The sequence below is a fragment of the Xenopus laevis genome, chromosome 5S (assembly GCF_017654675.1).
Source record: "Xenopus laevis strain J_2021 chromosome 5S, Xenopus_laevis_v10.1, whole genome shotgun sequence".
Lineage (NCBI taxonomy): Eukaryota > Metazoa > Chordata > Amphibia > Anura > Pipidae > Xenopus > Xenopus laevis.
Genome location: NC_054380.1, coordinates 30,091,182 through 30,110,225, shown reverse-complemented (window position 1 = coordinate 30,110,225; position 19,044 = coordinate 30,091,182). Strand labels below are relative to the sequence as shown.

Genomic DNA, 19,044 nt, shown 5'->3' with positions numbered 1-19,044 from the left:
CCCAATTTTTTTTCTTGTAAGGGGGGCACTGGCACCAATAGCTTTTTATAACTTGTGTGTGGGGAGGGTTTACTTTTTTTAGCGCTGATGTCTGTGTGGTCTTTTAACTGTGATGTGGAGTGGGAGGGAGCTAGGTGGGGCTTGGGCGCCAGGGTGGGCGGGGCCAGGAGGACCCGAACATTTTGTTTAACGGGCCCCGTGATTTCTAATGGCAGCTCTGAACTCAACAACCACAAATTCAAAATAATTACAAGTGCCTCGCAATATCCCTCTCTACATCATACTAAAGTTTATTCAAAGGTGAACAACCCCTTAATGCGGAAAAAAAGGTGAAACATATAAAAAAGGTTGATATTTTTATTTCCAGAAAAGGTGGTATCTGTACTATATGTGCTTGCCCTCTGGCCTCCAGACACACAGCCTGCAGAAAACCCCATTGCTCATATGAACGTGGACATGCTAATAGTGCACCAAATAACATACAGTAGGAGCCTAATATCCGGCAAACATGAAAGATTTCAATTGTTAGCACCAAAAGCAGCGCCATAACGTTTAACACTTTAATTTAATGGCTTGTATTTTGTGTCCCCTGAGGTGAAGGTTAGGAAACCTGTTGTGAGGTGGGAAATGGGCGGAGTCTCACTGACAAACTGCCGTCGGGTTTATCAAAAGTTGCACAAGGGGCGTGGCTGAGGGCTGGGCTTGTAACACTTTGGGCGGAGCTTGGGACAGAGAGCTGGTGACCCATATGCATTGCGTGTCAGGAAGCGGCCAAGTTTGTAACCGCTGTTCTAAGACTCCAGCAGCATGGCTGCCCCTGCGAGCGAAGAGCACGGCAGCAGTAAGGTGAGTGCAACCCTGCGGAAAGCGCGGCCGTTCCCTGACACTTTATTGACTTGCTCCCTTGCGCACAGTCTGCTGGGACTTCCTCATTCCACTATACGGGCGCGCTATGGTCTCACGCTCACTTGTCCTCCTGTGTCACGTGATGTCACGTGAACTATTTACATCGCAAACTAAGTTTTGTACTATTATTTCTTAAAGCTGACGGAAAAGTAGTGGTTGTCCGGGTTCCACTGGTTAATTATTGAACCTTTAGCTCGTTGTTTTTGTGTGTGTGTGTTAAATGAATACAAAAAGTCACTGTTTGTGTGTGTGTTAAATGAATACAAAAAGTCACTGTGTATGTGTGTTATATGAATACAAAAAAGGTTACTGTTTGGAAAAGGAGAAGTTCCTTTCAGCAGAGTTTTTAGCATGACATCAGCTTGTTCTCGCTTCAAACTGTATTCCTCTACCAAAACTCACTTGTCTGCAAAATATCTTGTTCAAATATTGATGGGAATTTTTTTTTCCTCAAAGATATCAGCATAGAAATGAAGGGGTACTTGATACCATGATGAATTTGATAAAAGTGTGAGCTGAGGGAGTTTATTAAAGGGAAACCACACTTAGATTGGGAGCTGATTGATATGAAAAAGTTGCTGTCACATGACATATTAGGACTGAAGCCTCATACCCATAGGTTTCTCAGCTGCCGTACGGCACAAGTCTGTGGGTCGAACTGGACAGAAAAACAGATACATTTATGGGTAGGTGTCTGTTTATTTGCCTTGTTTCTAAGAGTAAGGGGCAGTGTGGCTAACCAGAACTTTGTTTTTTTACTTATATTCCCGGACTGGCAATCTGTGGGTTCTGGCAAATGCCAGAGGGGCTGCTCTAAGATGCTGTAGACCAGGAGTACACATTCTTTACTAACGCGAGGTCTACTTTTAGTGTCCCATTATGATCTACTGTACATCCATAAAAGCATTTTCTATTCTGTTACATGGAAAATTATTACTTAAAGGACAAGGAAAGCTAAAAAAATAACTAAAGGGCCGAGTTAATCTGCTGTCCCTGGTGTCTAGCAGCAGGAAACGCGCTCTGTTGAGAAGGAGAGTGAAGGAGTCCAGTGACGTCACTGTTTTCGTAGCAAGCTTCCTACAGGCTGCCCGAGGCAGTCTTGAGGCGCATTAGGAAAAAATAGATACCACTGTGCATGCTTTTTTCCCCTTCTACGATGACGTGCATGCAAATTAAGCTGACTGCACCCGCTGTAAACGCGCTCCTGTAGTTTGCATGGAGACACTCAATCATTGGCTCTCATTCCTGCAGGCTGGAGCTTCTAGGCAGCAACAAACACTAATAGTGCGCAGCGAGGGGATAAAGTGTTTTCAATGTTTTCTGGCCATGAATATCTACGACACGCGCCTGGGGTCAGGGGGAGTGATTTTTCGCGCATGCGCAATAGTGAAAGCGTGGAAACAGAAGCCTATATTCCTTTTTCAAGATTGTGACCGCATTCTTCCAAATGACCTGGGAACATTAAAGACGGTTCTCTAATTTAATATGCACATTGTTGAGCTAAACCTATAGCGATTTAAGGCATTGGCATGTGAACTTTCCAAAGAGTTAGTGTATAACTTTTGCCTTCCGTTCTCCTTTAAATATATTGAATATATTATCTTTATGATAAGAACTTATATTTCTGTATTTAACAAACAACCAATTGTTATGTAACCATAACATAAGAAATATCTGAATGAAAAGCATGAAACAGGAGGGTGATTTAGACAAGCTGTTTGTTGACAGTCTCTTGAGATCTACTGATCACCAGCTAAAGTTCTACTGGTACATCCCGATCTATCTTTTGGGCACCCCTGCTGTAGACAGTCACTATTTAGGGGGCTGTTTGGGCTTCTGTGTACTTGAAATGCCAGGTCCTATTTTGATTCCCAGTCCAGACCCTGTCCAGAAATAAATATACGTTGGCACATCAACATTTATGCATTTCAATATAAATGTGAAACTGGCATTAGAACTGTCTCTTTTATACTGGCACTGGTGTTAGGGGGTCATTTTGCTGAGCACCTCTACTAGTGGCTTGGTACATGCACTGTTCAGCCTCTTTACTTTGTAAGAATGTAATCATTACCAGAAAAGGGGCATCATCATCTGAAGTCTCCCAAAGTTTCCTCGTGAGGCAACTTCGGAAAACGAAGCAATCCGAATGCCATCCCACTGGCGATTCACATTCTTGCCGGCAGGAAGGCATTTCAGGGAGATTAGTCGCCCGAAGAAGAGATTTGTTGCTGGGCAACCTATCTCCTGGAATCTGCACATGCACCCTTAAAGGGACAGTTCAGTGTATAAATAAAAACTGGGTAAAGCGATAGGGTCTGCAAAATAAAAAATGTTTCTAATATAGTTGTTTAAGCAAAAATGTAATGTATAAAGTCTGGAGTGACTGGATGTCTAGCATATCAGAACAATACTTCCTGCTTTGCAGCTCTCTAACTCTGAGTTAGTCAGCGACTAACATGGGACATAACTGTTCAGTGAGTTTGCAATTGATCCTCCGCATTCAGTTCAGGTTCAGAAGCATAAAGTTACTGATTGGTTACTGCTTGGTTAACCGGGTATCCAGTCAGTGGAATCCAAGAGAGCTGAAAAGCAGAAGGTTGTATTCTGTTCTATGTTAGACATCACATCACTTCAGCCTTTATACTAGGGATGCACCGAATTCACTTTTCTGGATTCGGCCGAACTCCCAAATCCTTCGCGAAAGATTCGGCCGAATACCGTACCGAATCCGAACCCTAATTTGCATATGCAAAATTCTCCCCAAAAAATGGCATATGCAAATTAGGGGTAGGAAGGGGGAAAACATTTTTTTCTGACAAAAAGTCACACAATTACCCTCCCACCTCTAATTTGCATATGGTAAACACACTTACTTGCAAGGAACAGCAGTTCTGGAACAGCAATTACACCTTTGCACTGGAAGAGTTTGCTAGTATTGCAGGGAAGGATGCTCAAACTGAAACATAGTCTTGCTCTCATGTATAGTTGTTGATGAGGGGATTCTTCTTTAATTGGCAGAATCAATAACATTACCCCAAGGGAAGAAAATAAGGATTTTGTCTTCTTTAGACTGTAGATGCAACAGTTAGGAAAGAAATAACCATACACACACACATCTAGGTAATGCTTTGCTAGAATAATTATATTTTGGCTCAGCGCAAATAAGAGAACATGAAAGAACATGCAGGTACAGTTATTACCTGTCTTGCTTTACTTGTCAATATATATCTAATCTATACCAAGGCTTTTGTTCATTTTGATGGAGTACCGAGCCACCTGAATTTTTGAATTCCTATAATAACGTTTTTAAACATAAACAAATAGAGGAGTAAACAGAAAATGTAAAAGTGAAACAGTACTGTGTTGTTTGACAATTTCATCCAATGAGTTTTAGAAAGCCAGGCAGTAGCTTCGGGGTAATACAATCCCATTCTAGTGATGGTCCGATAATTGAAACGACTTGGAACAGTTCCCAGTGCTCACTAAACTCGAGAACACAAAGAGATATGAACACCCCTTCAATAGACAACCGGTTAATTGCACGAGACATAAAATACAGATTACTTTGGCTTTATTAATGTTACAACTGTAAACCTCTGTTTAGGAGGAGCATATAACAAAGGTGGCTTTCCCACCTCAGCTGGTTTTATATTGATTGTGCTGCTAATACCGTTGTCATTAGAGAGCTCAGCCAATCCGTCCTGAATCTACTTCTAGACTGGTTAAATAAACTGGTTAAATTGCACACTGAAAGGTGTTACAGATAATGGAAAGCTACACATATGTAAGGCTTGGCACAGGTTGTGTGAGGAAGAAGAAAGGGGAAGAATGTCCATATAAAGCTCACCAAGGGGCAGATTTATTAAGGGTCGAATTGAAAATTCGAATTTTCAGATTTTTTTTTTATGGTCAAAACTGCCAAATTCGACTAGGGAATTATCCAAACTAGATTTGAGTTTTTTTAAAAAAAATTTGAATTCAATTTTTGAGATTTATCATACTCTGGCCCAGATCAAGTTTCTAGGTTTCTCCAAATCTAATTAGGATGGTAACTGTACAATCTGATTTTCCTGAAATAATGGGCTTTTTCTTTATTTCTTTTCTTTTTATTTGTCTTCACATCCACTGGTTAAATGTTTCTGTATTTAACAATTAATGTTATTAATATTTAAAAATGTCATGCCATTGTATTTATTGCAGCACATTCTCAAAGTCTGCGTGACATAAGCTGTCATATTGATTTTTCTTGTTTATGTAAAATCAAATATATTTTAAATTAAGAATTCAAATTCGACTATTTGTCACCTAAAACCTCCAGAATTACTGTATAAGTCAATGGGAGAGGTCCAGGGATCAATTTGGAGATGGACATTTGCGTTTTTTTTCAAAGAAAAAATTCGATTTGAGGTTTTGATTTTTTTTAATAAATTTCCCCAAGTCGAATTTCGAATTCATTCAAATTTAAAGTTTAAAAAAACCAAATGAATTTGAAATTCGACCCTTGATAAATGTGCCTCCAAGTATCATCTTAAGAATGAGAACAATTTCGGCAGTTTGGTAAAGAAATTAGAAGAGAGTAGAGGTGAGGTTGAACGATTACTGGAGCTGCTGAAAAGGGAAGAGCATCTTCAGTGGTTTGTTGGATTCACCACAAGGTGTGAAGTTATATATGAGAAGTATCCTAAAAGGAGAATAGGCCCAAGGTTCAATTGTGTCCACAAATCCCAGCCGGCTCCTACTTGTATCCCTCCAAGTCCGCAAATCTGTTACTGAAATAAAAAAGCCAGCGCCAAAGGCGCGGGAGACAGACAAACAGGCAAATAGGGTGATATAGTTTTGCGATGTTGCCACCTCGTGTGAGAAACAAACCACTTGTTTCACCATATATGTGTTGCCCTCCTTTACTATCGACCTCCACCAAAGGGTTGAAAAAACTTTCCTTAAACACTCGTTTAGGTGGGTACTCACAAACAGGGAATATCAACTTGCACGTAAAATCATGAAGCGCTTCTCCTTGTATGAACTGTGAATCAACATGCAGCAGCGAATAGTGTAAAAATACCTTTTTAATATTATTAAAAACAAAGCTTAAAATGCACTCACATGGCAAAAGTTTAAAAAGAGCATATCTTATGCACCGTCCACCTGGAGGCTCCCCCTATATGCACCAGTCCGCACAAAGAAAATCCCAGGTTGATCAAGCTTGGGAAGTTGTATAAGCGGTCGTTTGTGTTCGTTCGTTCACTAAAGATCCCACCTCACACAAGAGGTGGCAACATCGCAAAACTATATCACCCTATTTGCCTGTTTGTCTGTCTCCCGCGCCTTTGGCGCTGGCTTTTTTATTTCAGTAACAGTGAAGTTATATATGACAAATATATAAGAATGTAGAGTGAAGAGGACTTGATGGTCTCTGGAAACCACTTTCAGGCTTTCAGTTCATGAGAACTCGTGTCAAAAGCCAAGTGCTTCTCATTGACCACAAGATGAGAGGATCAGCAGACTTTTCTCATTTGGATTGGTACACTTGTTTATAATAACAATTGCATAGTTCCATCAGTCCCATGTACCATTAGCTTTAAGTATCGTTTCCATGGTTTAAATAACAATTATAATAGAAATTTAGACTCTATGCACAAATCACTGCCTGCATAAATAAAGAGTGACAGTGCCCTGATCACTGGTGTGAGCCTGTGTACATATTTGCTAAGTACCCAAGGCGCCTTGGTTCCTTTGGGCTGATCACATGTTGTTGTGCTTAGTTGGATCAGTTTCACAAACCTGCAGATGCAGTATATGTATAGTCTTATTAGGTAAATGCAGAATACCACTACAACTGATAATCTAGTTACAGAAATTATTCTTTTTTTATTTAAAAGTAGCCTGCAGATATCATATGTCCTAGATCTAAGGCAAAGTCAAATATTGTACAGGCATGGGACCTGTTATACAGAATGCTCAGGACCTGCGGTTTACTGGATAACAAATTTTTCCGTAATTTGGATCTTCATATCTTAACTTTACTATAAAATGATGTAAGCATTAAAAAGACCCAATAGGCTGTCTGTTTCCAATAAAGATTAATTATATCTTGGTTTCGATCAAGTACAAGGTACTGTTTTATTATTGCAGAAAAAAAAAATTGGACAAAATAAAGTCTATGGCAGCCAGCCTTTCCGTAATTCGGATCTTTCTAGATAACTGAATTCCAGTAACTGATCCCATACCTGATTAATAATCAAAATATGCAGACTGCACTGGGTCCTGTGTTGTCATGTAATCTAATTTTATACTTTTTGTATTGTTTAATACAATTTTTTTCCCAACTCTCCAGAACCAGTGACTGCAGCAAAAAAATCCTCCAAATAGAATCCCAGTTTAGCTGTTTAAATTTGGCTCCATGATCTTTGTCCCTGATGCTGGAGTTGGAAACATTAAAGAGGATGTAAAGGCAAAAATAAAATTAAAATTTTTATTAACTGAAAAATAAATCTATCACCAAAAAATCTGTACAGTTTTTATAAGAAACCTCATTTACTTGCTCTGACTGCTGCAGATATAAATCTCTACATGGTCGCTGGCTGTTCTACAGGGAAACAAACAAAGCAGCTTGAGTTCTAGGAAGTCCCTCCCTACTGCTGTTTGATCCTTTCCCTGCAGAGCAGTTAGGGACTGTCTGTCTGTCCACAGCAGTCAGAGCAAGTAAATGAAGGGAGAACTTCACTGCATACAGTCAAGTTTCTTATAAAAATGGTAAATATTTTTTAATCAAAGTATATTGGAGATAGATTTTTCATTAAAGAAAGTAAAAATGGGATTTTATATTTTTGCCTTTACATCCATTTTAAATAAATCAGTGAGTGGAAGTCTGTTTCCTGCATGTTATCTAGTAGGATACTAGGCTGTGTAGATTAGTTATGCTTCTTACAGATTCAGCAGTTTTGCATTGTTATTTTGTTTAGGCCGGTACTGCAAAAATTGCATCCTGTGACCCTTGTAAAACCCATATATTTGGTCTCCTGTGTGTTTTACTTTGGCCTTATAGAGAAATAGTCGGTATCTGATGCCAAAGCACATTTAAAATTAGGATTCAGAGATTTTTTTAGGCTAGGGCCACACGGCGCGATTTTGCCGCGATTCTGCGCTGGGCGAGTTGCGAGTTACGAGTCGCTGCGGTTTTTAAGCCGAAATAGCTTTGTTAACTTTGGCGCTGGCGTCAATGCAAATCGCGGCGAAATCGCTGCGCTAATTCACACGCGGCGATTCTTTTTCTACTGTCGCCCGGAAACGCCCAGCGAGGCAACTTCGGGCGACAATAGAAAACGAATCGCCGCGTGTGAATTAGCGCAGCGATCTCGCCGCGATTTGCATTGACGCCAGCGCCAAAGTTAACAAAGCTATTTCGGCTTAAAAACCGCAGCAACTCGCAACTCGCCCAGCGCAGAATCGCGGCAAAATCGTGCCGTGTGGCCCTAGCCTTAGGTGACTTAAAAGACACGTAACATCAAACAATTTGCACGCTTAAACTGACCATAAACCCAAAGATTTGCTCATTAGGTGGGCCATGTGAGGTTGATTAAGTATGATTTCTTGGGTATGTCAGTGGGGTTTGATTAGATCTGGTGCTTGATGTAACTGGTTTTGGTTGAGGCAAAACAGGGATGATTTTGTCCTTCGTTTGAGAATTCAGGTGTTGGGAGGTATATATGCAGTTATAGAGTGTTTCCGCAGATGCCAAGCTGCATATGTTCCTAACTAGAAATATAATGTTTTCTAGAAAACAATGAGGAAAGCGCTATACACAACACATCACAACTTTTAGGTGAACTGCAACTCCAGGCATCTATTACCTGCAATAAGCACTTGATATTGATGTGTGTTTCCCATTCAAATGAATGAGATGATGGGGCAATTTAGACTGCTTTTCAGCTAGGCTGAGAGTACCTCCTTCTGCTATCGCTTTTAAAGTTGAAGTTCAATAAATCTAGAGAGGTGAAGTGAAGCTTACACAAAACACCTGAATTGCAAATTACAAGAACGCATGGCTTTTTTGGGCAAACTACCTGAAATTCATTATAACACAAAGAAATTATGATTTGCAAGTTCTCTAATAATAACATGCAAAGGTACCGTAAATGCACTGAAGCTTTATTGTGAAAATTGTGCCCAGCCATGTGAGAACAGAAGGTTTTAAAACCAGAAATTGGTTCTTCTTTTAATTTCTCCATTTCAGTTTCCTTTCCTGAAAAAGTTACTGGACTTGTTTTCTGACTTTGGTCAAAATAATAGGTTAGATTAAAACACGAACATTTAGGGACATTTTAATAACTGGTTATGATTACAGAATATGATAATAACACTTGTTTCAGGGTGGAGAAAGGGCACACTACTTATTTGAGAGATGCTTAATCCCTTATCATTACTGTAGGGCAGGGATCCCCAACCTTTACAACTCGTGAGCAACATTCAGAAGTAAAAGGAGTTGAGGAGCAACACCAGCATGAAAAATGTTTCTGGGTGCCAAATAAGGGCTGTAATTGGCCTTTTAGTAGCCCCTATGTGTATTGTCAACCTACATTGCACTGTTTGGCAGTATACCTGGTTTTAATGCAATAAAACTTGCCTCCAAACCTGGAATTCAAAAATGAGCACCTTCTTTGAGGCCAACAGGGAGCAACATCCACAGGGTTGGAGAGCAATATGTTGCTTGCGAGCTACTGGTTGGGGATCACTGATGTAGAGAGTGATATTCTGAGACAATTTGCAATTGGTTTTCATTTATTATGTTTTTTTTTTTTTTTAGTTATGTAGCTTTTTATTCAGAAGCTGTCCAGTAAGCAATTTTAGCAGTCTGGATGCTAGGCTCAACATTACCATAACAACCATGCATTGATTTAAATAACAGACTTTAATATAAATAGGAGAGGATCTGAATCGAAAGATGAATAATAAAAAGTAATAATAACAATACATTTTTAGCCTTACAGAGCATTTGACCCCCATTTCAAAGATGGACAGAGTCAGAAGAAAACGGCAAATAATTAAAAAATTATACATAATAAGTAATGAAGACCAATTGAAAAGTAGCAACATACAAGTTAACTTAAAGGTGAACCACCCCTTTAACCCTACTGACATCCAATCAGATTAATTCTATGCAAATGAATGAGGACAGCGGGGGCATGAGCAGTAGTGCTTAAAGCAGGGATCCCCAACCTTTTTCACCCGTGAGCCACATTCAAATGTAAGAAGGGTTATCGGTCTCCCAGAGAAAGTGGAGGCGGAGGACCCTGCGCGCTTTATGGAGCAATGGATCCGGGAGCATCTCCCAGGGGCCGCACTCTCACCTCAGTTTGTTGTGGAGCGTGCTCACCGAGTGCCTGCTAGGCCGCTGCCCCCTTTCCTCTTCAAACTCCTGAACTACAGAGATCGTGACGAGGTCTTGCGAGCCACTCGCCAACAACCTCAGCTAACCTATCAGAATACCCGGATTCACCTATTCCCGGATTATTCTGCGGACCTCCAGAAAGTGCGCGCAGCATTTATTGGTGTCAAACGCAGGCTGCGGGAAGCAAACCTCACTTACGCAATGTTATACCCGGCCAAATTGCGAGTACAAGCTGATGGCAAAGCGCAATTCTTTACAACGCCACAGGCGGCATCGGAGTGGCTGGACACTAGGGGTCTTCGTAATTTGCAGGTGGAGGACCGCCATTAGGGAGACGTGAGTACGTTATCTTGTCCAACCCAGGCCAGTGCCCCCTAAGGTCATAGCCCTACATCTGGCAGGCGCCCTCCCCCCAATCTACCGTTATATATGCTGGCCTCTGTCTCTATTGCTTACGCCTACGTCTCAGCCGAGGCTATGGGGCTGGGAATAATGTACTAGCCAGAACTGGGGTGGCGGAGTATTGGGTGTTGGCCTGATCTCCTCCCTCACACTACCTATCCATCCTACTTCTTTCTCTGAGTTTAGAGGACTATGCGTATGTGGGACTGCCAGCTCCACTATCTTTTGCGGGATGGGCCAAAGTTTGGAACTCTGGATTATATCATGGGCCTATGAGCGCACACGAGAGGGCGGGGGGCGCTGCTTTGGCCCTCGAGGGTTGTGACCGAGCCCGTAAAGCAGCCTGGCCCCCCGAGACCCGCAATTGCCTTAGGACTTTTGCAGACCCCAGGAACATAACCGGACGGTCTCCAGGAGCAGGTGTGCTGAATGTTATGTTTTGTTGTTGCTGTTGATCCTCCTGTTAATATGCTACTGTTTGCTCAAATTGCTGTTTGGGTGGTGGGCTGGGTACCCCGTATATTACTGCGATAGGCACCAGGAACCTCTGACAACCGGGTGGGCTGGAGGTTTCGCTAAGACCCCTTCACACAGTCTTTTGCCTCCCTGCTGGAGGGTTGCCTCATATGTAGTGCCGAAGGGGCTGCTCTCTTAACCCAAAGATGACCTATCAAACTAGCGGAGGCTGGTTGGAGCCAACTGACCACTTCCTGTAACCAAGTTAGGTGCACAAGTTATGGGATCAGAGACCTGCCAAGTTGTCCGGCAGGTAGGGAAGTTCGACGGGAATGTAAGTAGTTTTTGTTCATGTTACCCCCCTACCCCATCCCCATCCCCACTCACAGGTACATGGCCTCCTTTCGGTACATTTTTCATCAGCATCACTGATTCCACTACAGTTTGCAATGGAGTCACTTAGTATTATGACTTGGAATGTCAGGGGTTTAAATACGAGGTTTAAACGTGCCCTGGTATTTGATTACGTAAGGAAGCACTCACCCCATATCTTAATGATGCAGGAGACACACTTGGTAGGACAGCGGTTGTTGGCCCTTAAAAGGCCTTGGGTAGCGCATATGTATAACTCCACCTTTTCCACACATGCTCGTGGCACCTCAATCCTAATCAGGAAAAATCTGCCAGCTGAGTTACTTCATCTTACGACGGACCAGTATGGTAGATTTGTTGTACTGTCCCTACTCATAGCAAACAAGCCTATTAACCTAATTAGTTTATATGCCCCTCCGCCTTTGGCATCCTCGCTGTTAGACCTGGTGATTACTACCCTGGCCAGACACCCGATAGCGCCCGTATGGATAATGGGGGATTTTAATGCAACAATGGCGGCAGATAGGGACAGGCTCAACACCACCTCACCGCATAATCCCAAACTGTCGCAGTGGGCAGAGGCCATGCAACTAACTGATATATGGCGTTGGAAAAACCCAGATGAGAGAGTGTTCTCATGCTATTCTGCCACACACAACACCATGTCCAGAATAGACCTGGCCCTTGCTTCCAGTGACTTACTACCATATGTGCGAACGGCGCAATATTTACCCCGTGGTGTCTCTGATCACGCTCCCCTGTTCGTCACGCTAGGATTACTCTCCCCTAGGGAGGCCAAACCTTGGAGATTATCCCCACTGTGGCTGACCAATGATGCAGTGGCGGAGGCATCAGCTAAGGCTGTAGCGGAATACTGGGACCTAAACACTGCAACTGCAGCCCCTCCTGTGGTGTGGGATGCTTTTAAGCAGGCCCGGATTTGTGGGAAGGCCACCTAGGCCCGGGCCTAGGGTGGCAGGATTTTAGGGGGGCGGCATGCTGCCAACCACACCCACATTGGTTCAAAAACACTGGGGATGAGCAGGAGATACAATCTCCATGAAAATTTGCATGTATAAAGGGTAGGGGACAGGGGGGGACAAACGGCAGTGGGCCTAGGGGCACCCGCTATGTAAATCCGGCCCTGCTTTTAAGGCCACAATGAGAGGTACCCTTATCAGTGCCGTAGCGGGTGCTAGAGCCACAGCTGCTGGGGAAATCCAAGCAACACAAAATGCTTCCTCTAGGGCAGAGGCCCAATATATAGCAGACCCCTCCACTCCCAACCTCCAGGTGTATAAAGCAGCACAGGCTGAACTGGAAAGGGCTAGAATTAAAGCGACTAGGAAGAAATTGTTGTATGCCACCCAGCGCACCTTTGACAAAGGGGAAAAAAATGGGAAATTGCTGGCCTATTTGGCATCCACGCAATCTGTCTCTATGGCAGTCCCCAGGATCCGGATGGCCACAGGGGACATAGCCACAGATCCCAATAGCATTGCTGAAGTGTTCTCCACCTATTATCAGGACATTTATACTACGCAAACTACTAACGACCACTCCCAGCTAAGTAGGTAACTTGACAGTATACCCATTCCTAGACTCTCACATGATCTGAGAGAGCTGCTGAATGCCCCGATCGCTGTGAGTGAGGTCTCACTGGCCATTAACTCTATGCCCGCAAACAAGGCACCAGGTCCCGATGGCTTCCCGGCCGAGTGGTACAAGCTTAATGCAGATGTAATAATTCCGCATCTGCACAGAACTATTAGTGATGCGATGGCCCAGGGTTCCCTCCCACTCTCCTACCGTGAGGCCACGATAGTGGTCATCCATAAGGAGGGCAAAGATCCACTGCTGCCCGGATCATACAGGCCGATTTCCCTACTAAACGTAGACACTAAAATCATGGCCAAAATATTGGCTAATAGGCTGAAGCTTGTCATAGCTGAGATAATACATTCAGATCAATCTGGATTTATGCCAGAGAGATCGACAGATATTAATATTAGGAGACTTTACACTAATATACTTGCAGTGCATAGGGAAATAGGCTCAAGGGTGGTGGTCTCCTTGGATGCGGCCAAGGCATTCGACTCGGTCGAATGGTCGTATCTGTGGGAAGTAATGGCGAGGTTTGGCCTAGGTGACCGGTTCATCGCATGGGTGCGACTCCTGTATCATGACCCCCAAGCCCGCATCACTGTCAATAATGTACTGTCACGCGGTTTTCGCCTAAGCCGTGGCACTCGCCAGGGATGCCCCCTCTCGCCATTGCTCTTCGCCTTGGCGATAGAACCAATGGCTATTTTAATACGCACTGCTCCCACTATTGTAGGCTTACAATTGGGTAGGGTGGAGGAGCGTATCTCTTTATATGCTGATGATGTGCTATTGTACTTACGTGACCCTGGCCCATCGCTACAGTCAACGTTAGCAATTATAGATGAATTTGGAGGATACTCAGGTCTGCGCATGAACTGGGAGAAATCTAGCATCTTCCCGATAGATGAAGGCATCGACCCCTCTGGCTACCCTCCATCCCCCCTGAGATGGGTAAGCTCCTTCAGGTACTTGGGCGTAGTGGTGGTGAGGGATAGCGCTAAATATACAGAACTCAACCTTACCCCGGTTACAGACAGTATGGCGCTCAAACTTAAGCAATGGGAGAACCTTCCTCTGACTACATGGGGGAGGATCAACTTGATAAAAATGATATATCTGCCAAAATTTTTGTACATCCTTCACAATTCTCCTATGTACATCCCTAAAACTGTATTCCAACAGATTGAGAAACTGCAGTCCTCGTTCATTTGGGGAAACAAATCTCCGAGATTTGCTAAATCCAAGCTAAAGGCCCCAATTAATGAAGGGGGGCTGGGTTTCCCAGACCTACAATTTTATTTTTTGTCCTCTCAATTATACTATGTAGGTTGGTGGCTCATGCCAGACCCCAATAATCCTAACTTTCAATTACAAGCTACTTTGGCAGGCTCGATTGAATCCTTAAGGTATATAATTTATAGGAAAGCAGCAGACCTCCGGGTGCGTCACCCGATTCTCACCACTCCCCACAAGGTTTGGACTGTGACTCTACGGCTTGCTCGCCTAGGGAACCCACTACTCACACTTGATCTGCCCCTTTGGGGAAACTCACACCTCCCCCACTTCCAACAACTATTGACCTATATGTGCTGGCCAAAAGTTGGGATCAAAACTCTGGGCGATGCAGCACCAGAAGGACAATTGCTCACTAGGGAACAATTGCTACTGACTCATCCTGGAGTCCAAATTCACCCCCTAGTATATCAACAATTTAGGCATGCCTTTGTTACGCAATTTGCGTCACCCAGAGTGACCCTGACCACATTACCCCTCTTAGAGGCCCTTAGATCGCCAACCCAAAAGAAAATGGTTGCTAATCTCTATGGGAAATTGCTATCTACAATTCCCTCACCATTCGCCAAGGCGTATGCGTCTTGGCATGTGGATATCCCCACTTTGACAGAGGAGGAGTGGGAGGAGGGCACAGATAAGGCGTATCAGTATCTTATTGCCACTAGAGACAGACTTATCCAATTCAAAACGTTACATAGAATACATATCACACCATTACGCTTGAGCCGCATGGGAGTGGTGGCTAAGTCCTATTGCCCGAAGTGTAGCCAGCATGAGGCTGGCTATATTCATATGGTGTGGAGTTGTCCTCAAATCAATAAATACTGGGATGGGGTTATGTCCCATATACAAGACAAAACTACCTTCCCCAAAATAATGTCTCCACAAGTCTGTATACTGGGGGTGATAGATGAGATTGTCCCCCTAAATGCCAAAAGAGACCTATGGCGTTCACTGTTGTTCTATGCGAGAAAAGCTTTATTTATGAAATGGTTGGACCCTAAGCCGCCCTCCCTTCAGTTTTGGCTGGACCTTATAAATAAAAATCTCCCACTTATACAACTGACGTATCTAGCTAGAGGGTGCCCGAACAAATATGGGAAGATCTGGGATGAATGGCCTGAGGCCAACTCTTAGCGAATACCAAGGTTTGCTAGGGATTCATTGATTGTATCCAACCCTGTCTCTACTGTATGGATGTGCACTGCGATTTGTCTGTAAGTACTGCTGTATGCTGTGACATAAACTGTGATTAGATTGTACCTGGAACCCCCCCTTCTTTCCTTCTGTACCCCCCCTTTTTTTTTGGAAATTAAAAATAAACACTGTTAAAAAAAAATGTAAGAAGGGTTGGGGAGCATCATGAGCATGAAAATAGTTCCTGAGGATGGCAACGACGGTCTGTGATTGGCTATTTGGTAGCCCCTATGTGGACTGGCAGCCTACAGAAAGCTATATTTGGCAATAAACCTCGTTTTTATGCAGTCAAAACTTGCCTGCAAGCCTGGAATGAAAAAATAAGCACCTGCATAGAAGACACTGGGAGCAGCATCCAAGGGGTTGGGGAGCAACATGTTGCTCATGAGCTACTGGTTGGGGATCACTGCTGTAGGGAATGGCAGAGATAGAGGAGTTGGTGAAGCGTATAAGTCTGGCAGATGCCTTTATTATTATTATTATTATTATAATTATTATTGACTGAAGAGGTAAAAGATTCTCTGCAGGAGAAGGCCAATGTATAGAAAGTTGTAATGAATATTTAGGTTTTAATTGGATATTTGATGATGCAAATCTAGAGATTTACGATTTATTACAGTGAGCACAATTTTGTATTTACATTGTCAGAGCAAGGAGTAGAGTACAGTGAAACCTCAATTTTACATCCCATGATTTTAAGTTTTCCCTTGTTTTAAAATGTGTTTTTTTTGTGGTCCCATCTGTATATTATGCATAATACATTTTCCCTGATTTTACACTGATGTTTTTCTGGTCTGGGGTTTTACTGTAGTTCCTGCACACACACAGTAGTGATATGTGGGTTGACCTGAAACCCATGGCGAATCTTGGGTTGACCACTGGTTAGGGTTTAGGGTTGATTGTGGGTCAGACTGGGGAAGTACACTCCTCTACCGACCAAAAGATTTTTTATCTTGGAACCAGAGGCTTGTGTAGAAATAGCATACAGAGCAACATAATATGGATCGGGTGGGGTCCTAGTGTGGCAACATTTTATGGTTTAGGGTCGGGTGCAGGTTGAATTTTTCCTGACCCACACATAACTAGTACAAAGATATAAATCAAGCATTGCTTTGAATTGATTTAAATTATTGACTGGTTGTCCCTTGTATGGGACCTTCCATATCTAATCAAGTCGCTTTCAGATATCTGTTGGGTGGAAAGGAAAATCCTACAGGCTGTGCAAACTTTGGTGGTTTTCAAAATATTTTCAGCCCTTGTAGCATCAACTTCTATGATAAGTGAACCTTCTTTTCAGTCTTATTTTCTGCTTGATTAAAGGGATACGATCATGGGAAAACATGTTTTTTTTTCAAAACGCATCAGTTAATAGTGCTGCTCCAGCAGAATTCTGCACTGAAATCCATTTTTCAAAAGAGCAAACAGATTTTGTTATATTCAAATTTGAAATCTGACATGGGGCTAGACATATTGTCAATTTCCCTGCTGCCCCCAGTCATTTGACTTGTGCTGTGATAAACTTCAATCACTCTTTACTGCTGTACTGCAAGTTGGAGTGATATCAACCCCTCTCTTCCCCCCCCCCCAGCAGCCTAACAACAGAAAAATAGGAAGGTAACGAGATAGCAGCTCCCTTACACAAGATAACAGCTCCCTGGTAGATCTAAGAACAGCATTCATTAGTAAAATCCAGGTAAAATAGTAAAAGCCAAGTCCCACTGAGACTGATTCAGTTACAATAACAGCCTGCCAGAAATTAGTTCCATCCTAAAGTGCAGGCACAATCACATGACTGGGGCAGCTGGGAATCTGACAAAATGTCTAGCCATGTCAGATTTCAAAATTGAATATAATAAAATATATAATATATAATAAAATGGATTTCAGTGCAGAATTCTGCTGGAGCAGCACTATTAACTGATGCGTTTTGGAAAAAACATATTTTTCCATGACAGTATCCCTTAAGGATTATTCATTTCTGATGCAAATTGTGCTTGTTTTTTGAGCTGCCATGCAATGCGACTGAATTAATTACTAATCAATCTTGTAGCACAATGGAAGCTTGCACTGGGATGCAACTACTGTACTTAGGAAATGGGCGCTAAAAAGGCTTGCTCTTGCACCCCCGAGATCATGAATAACACTCTGATGTGTAGCATTTCTGATCTGCTTCTTTGTTAAGCTTCAGTTTTTCTTTAAGTCTTGCTCTAATGTTCTTTTTTGGACAGCATTAGTAGACTCATACTTTGGTATCCGTAGTATGGGGCGCTACCTGTAGGTCCCATTAATAATGTCCAATGTTTAAAGGTGGCCATACATAAGAGATCCACTCATTTGATGAGGTTGCTAAATGAGCAAGTTGCTCTCTGATATGCCCACCTTGGGGTGGGTGATATCGGGCAGATCCAACTGTGGGCCCTAGGGCCCAACGATTGGCTCACAACAAGCAGAATACAGGAGGTCAATGATGTGGTCATTGATCCAACTAGATTTTTATACCTACATCTGGCCTACTTTCAGACAAATATAGATAAGGGAAGCCCGTTGGAGGACCCCATACACTGCCCAATAAGATGCCAATTTAATCCTTAAACTGTTGGCACCTTATATTGGCCCGTGTATGGGAACCATAAGACTGGTTTTTTCCAAGAGCCTCTCTGACCATGCTTTGTTCATTTGCACTTGATTCCAAAATTAGGTATTGAGCTGGAGGCAGCTATCTCCATGCATTGTGCCTGATTCGGAGCTTTGAGAAGAAGCTAGTGCTGCATAATAGAACTGCTTTGAGGCAGCTATTGTTTCTCCCCTTCCAGTTGTATTTTACCATGACCCAAGTTGTGCTTCCTACCTAGTGGTTGACATGAGAATAGCACCCAAGTAGAAAAAAGACAGGATTTTAGTGCAGAATTCTGCTGGAGAATTACTATTAACACATGCCTTTTGAAAAAAACATGTTTTTCCACGACAGTATCCCTTTAAGTCTAATATAAAATCATGTAAACATTACAGGGATCCTGTCATCAGAAAACATGTTTTTTTCAAAACGCATCAGTTTATAGTGCTTCTCCAGCAGAATTCTGCACTGAAATCCATTTCTCAAAAGAGCAAACAGATTTTTTTTATATTCAATTTTGAAATCTGACATGGGGCTAGACATTTTGTCAATTTCCCAGCTGCCCCCAGACAGGTGACTTGTGCCTGCACTTTAGGAGAAGAAATGCTTTCTGGCAGGCTGCTGTTTTTCCTTCTCAATGTAACTGAATGTGTCTCAGTGAGACATGGGTTTTTACTATTGAGTGTTGTTCTTAGATCTACCAGGCAGCTGTTATCTTGTGTTAGGGAGCTGCTATCTGGTTACCTTCCCATTGTTCTTTTGTTTGGCTGCTGGGGGGGGGAGGGGGTGATATCACTCCAACTTGCAGTAA

General features: G+C 42.7%; 1 protein-coding gene across 2 annotated transcripts in view; it reads left to right on the top strand.

Moving 5' to 3' along the window:
* Positions 1 to 689: 689 nt before the first annotated feature.
* snx5.S (sorting nexin 5 S homeolog) overlaps positions 690 to 19,044 on the top strand; it is a 40,496-nt gene continuing 22,141 nt past the window's right edge. The window contains exon 1 of one of the 2 annotated variants that reach the window (XM_041563935.1): positions 690 to 846. In XM_041563935.1, coding sequence (XP_041419869.1) covers positions 749 to 846 — 98 coding nt within the window. In that variant the 5' untranslated portion in view covers positions 690 to 748. 2 annotated transcript variants of the gene reach the window in all.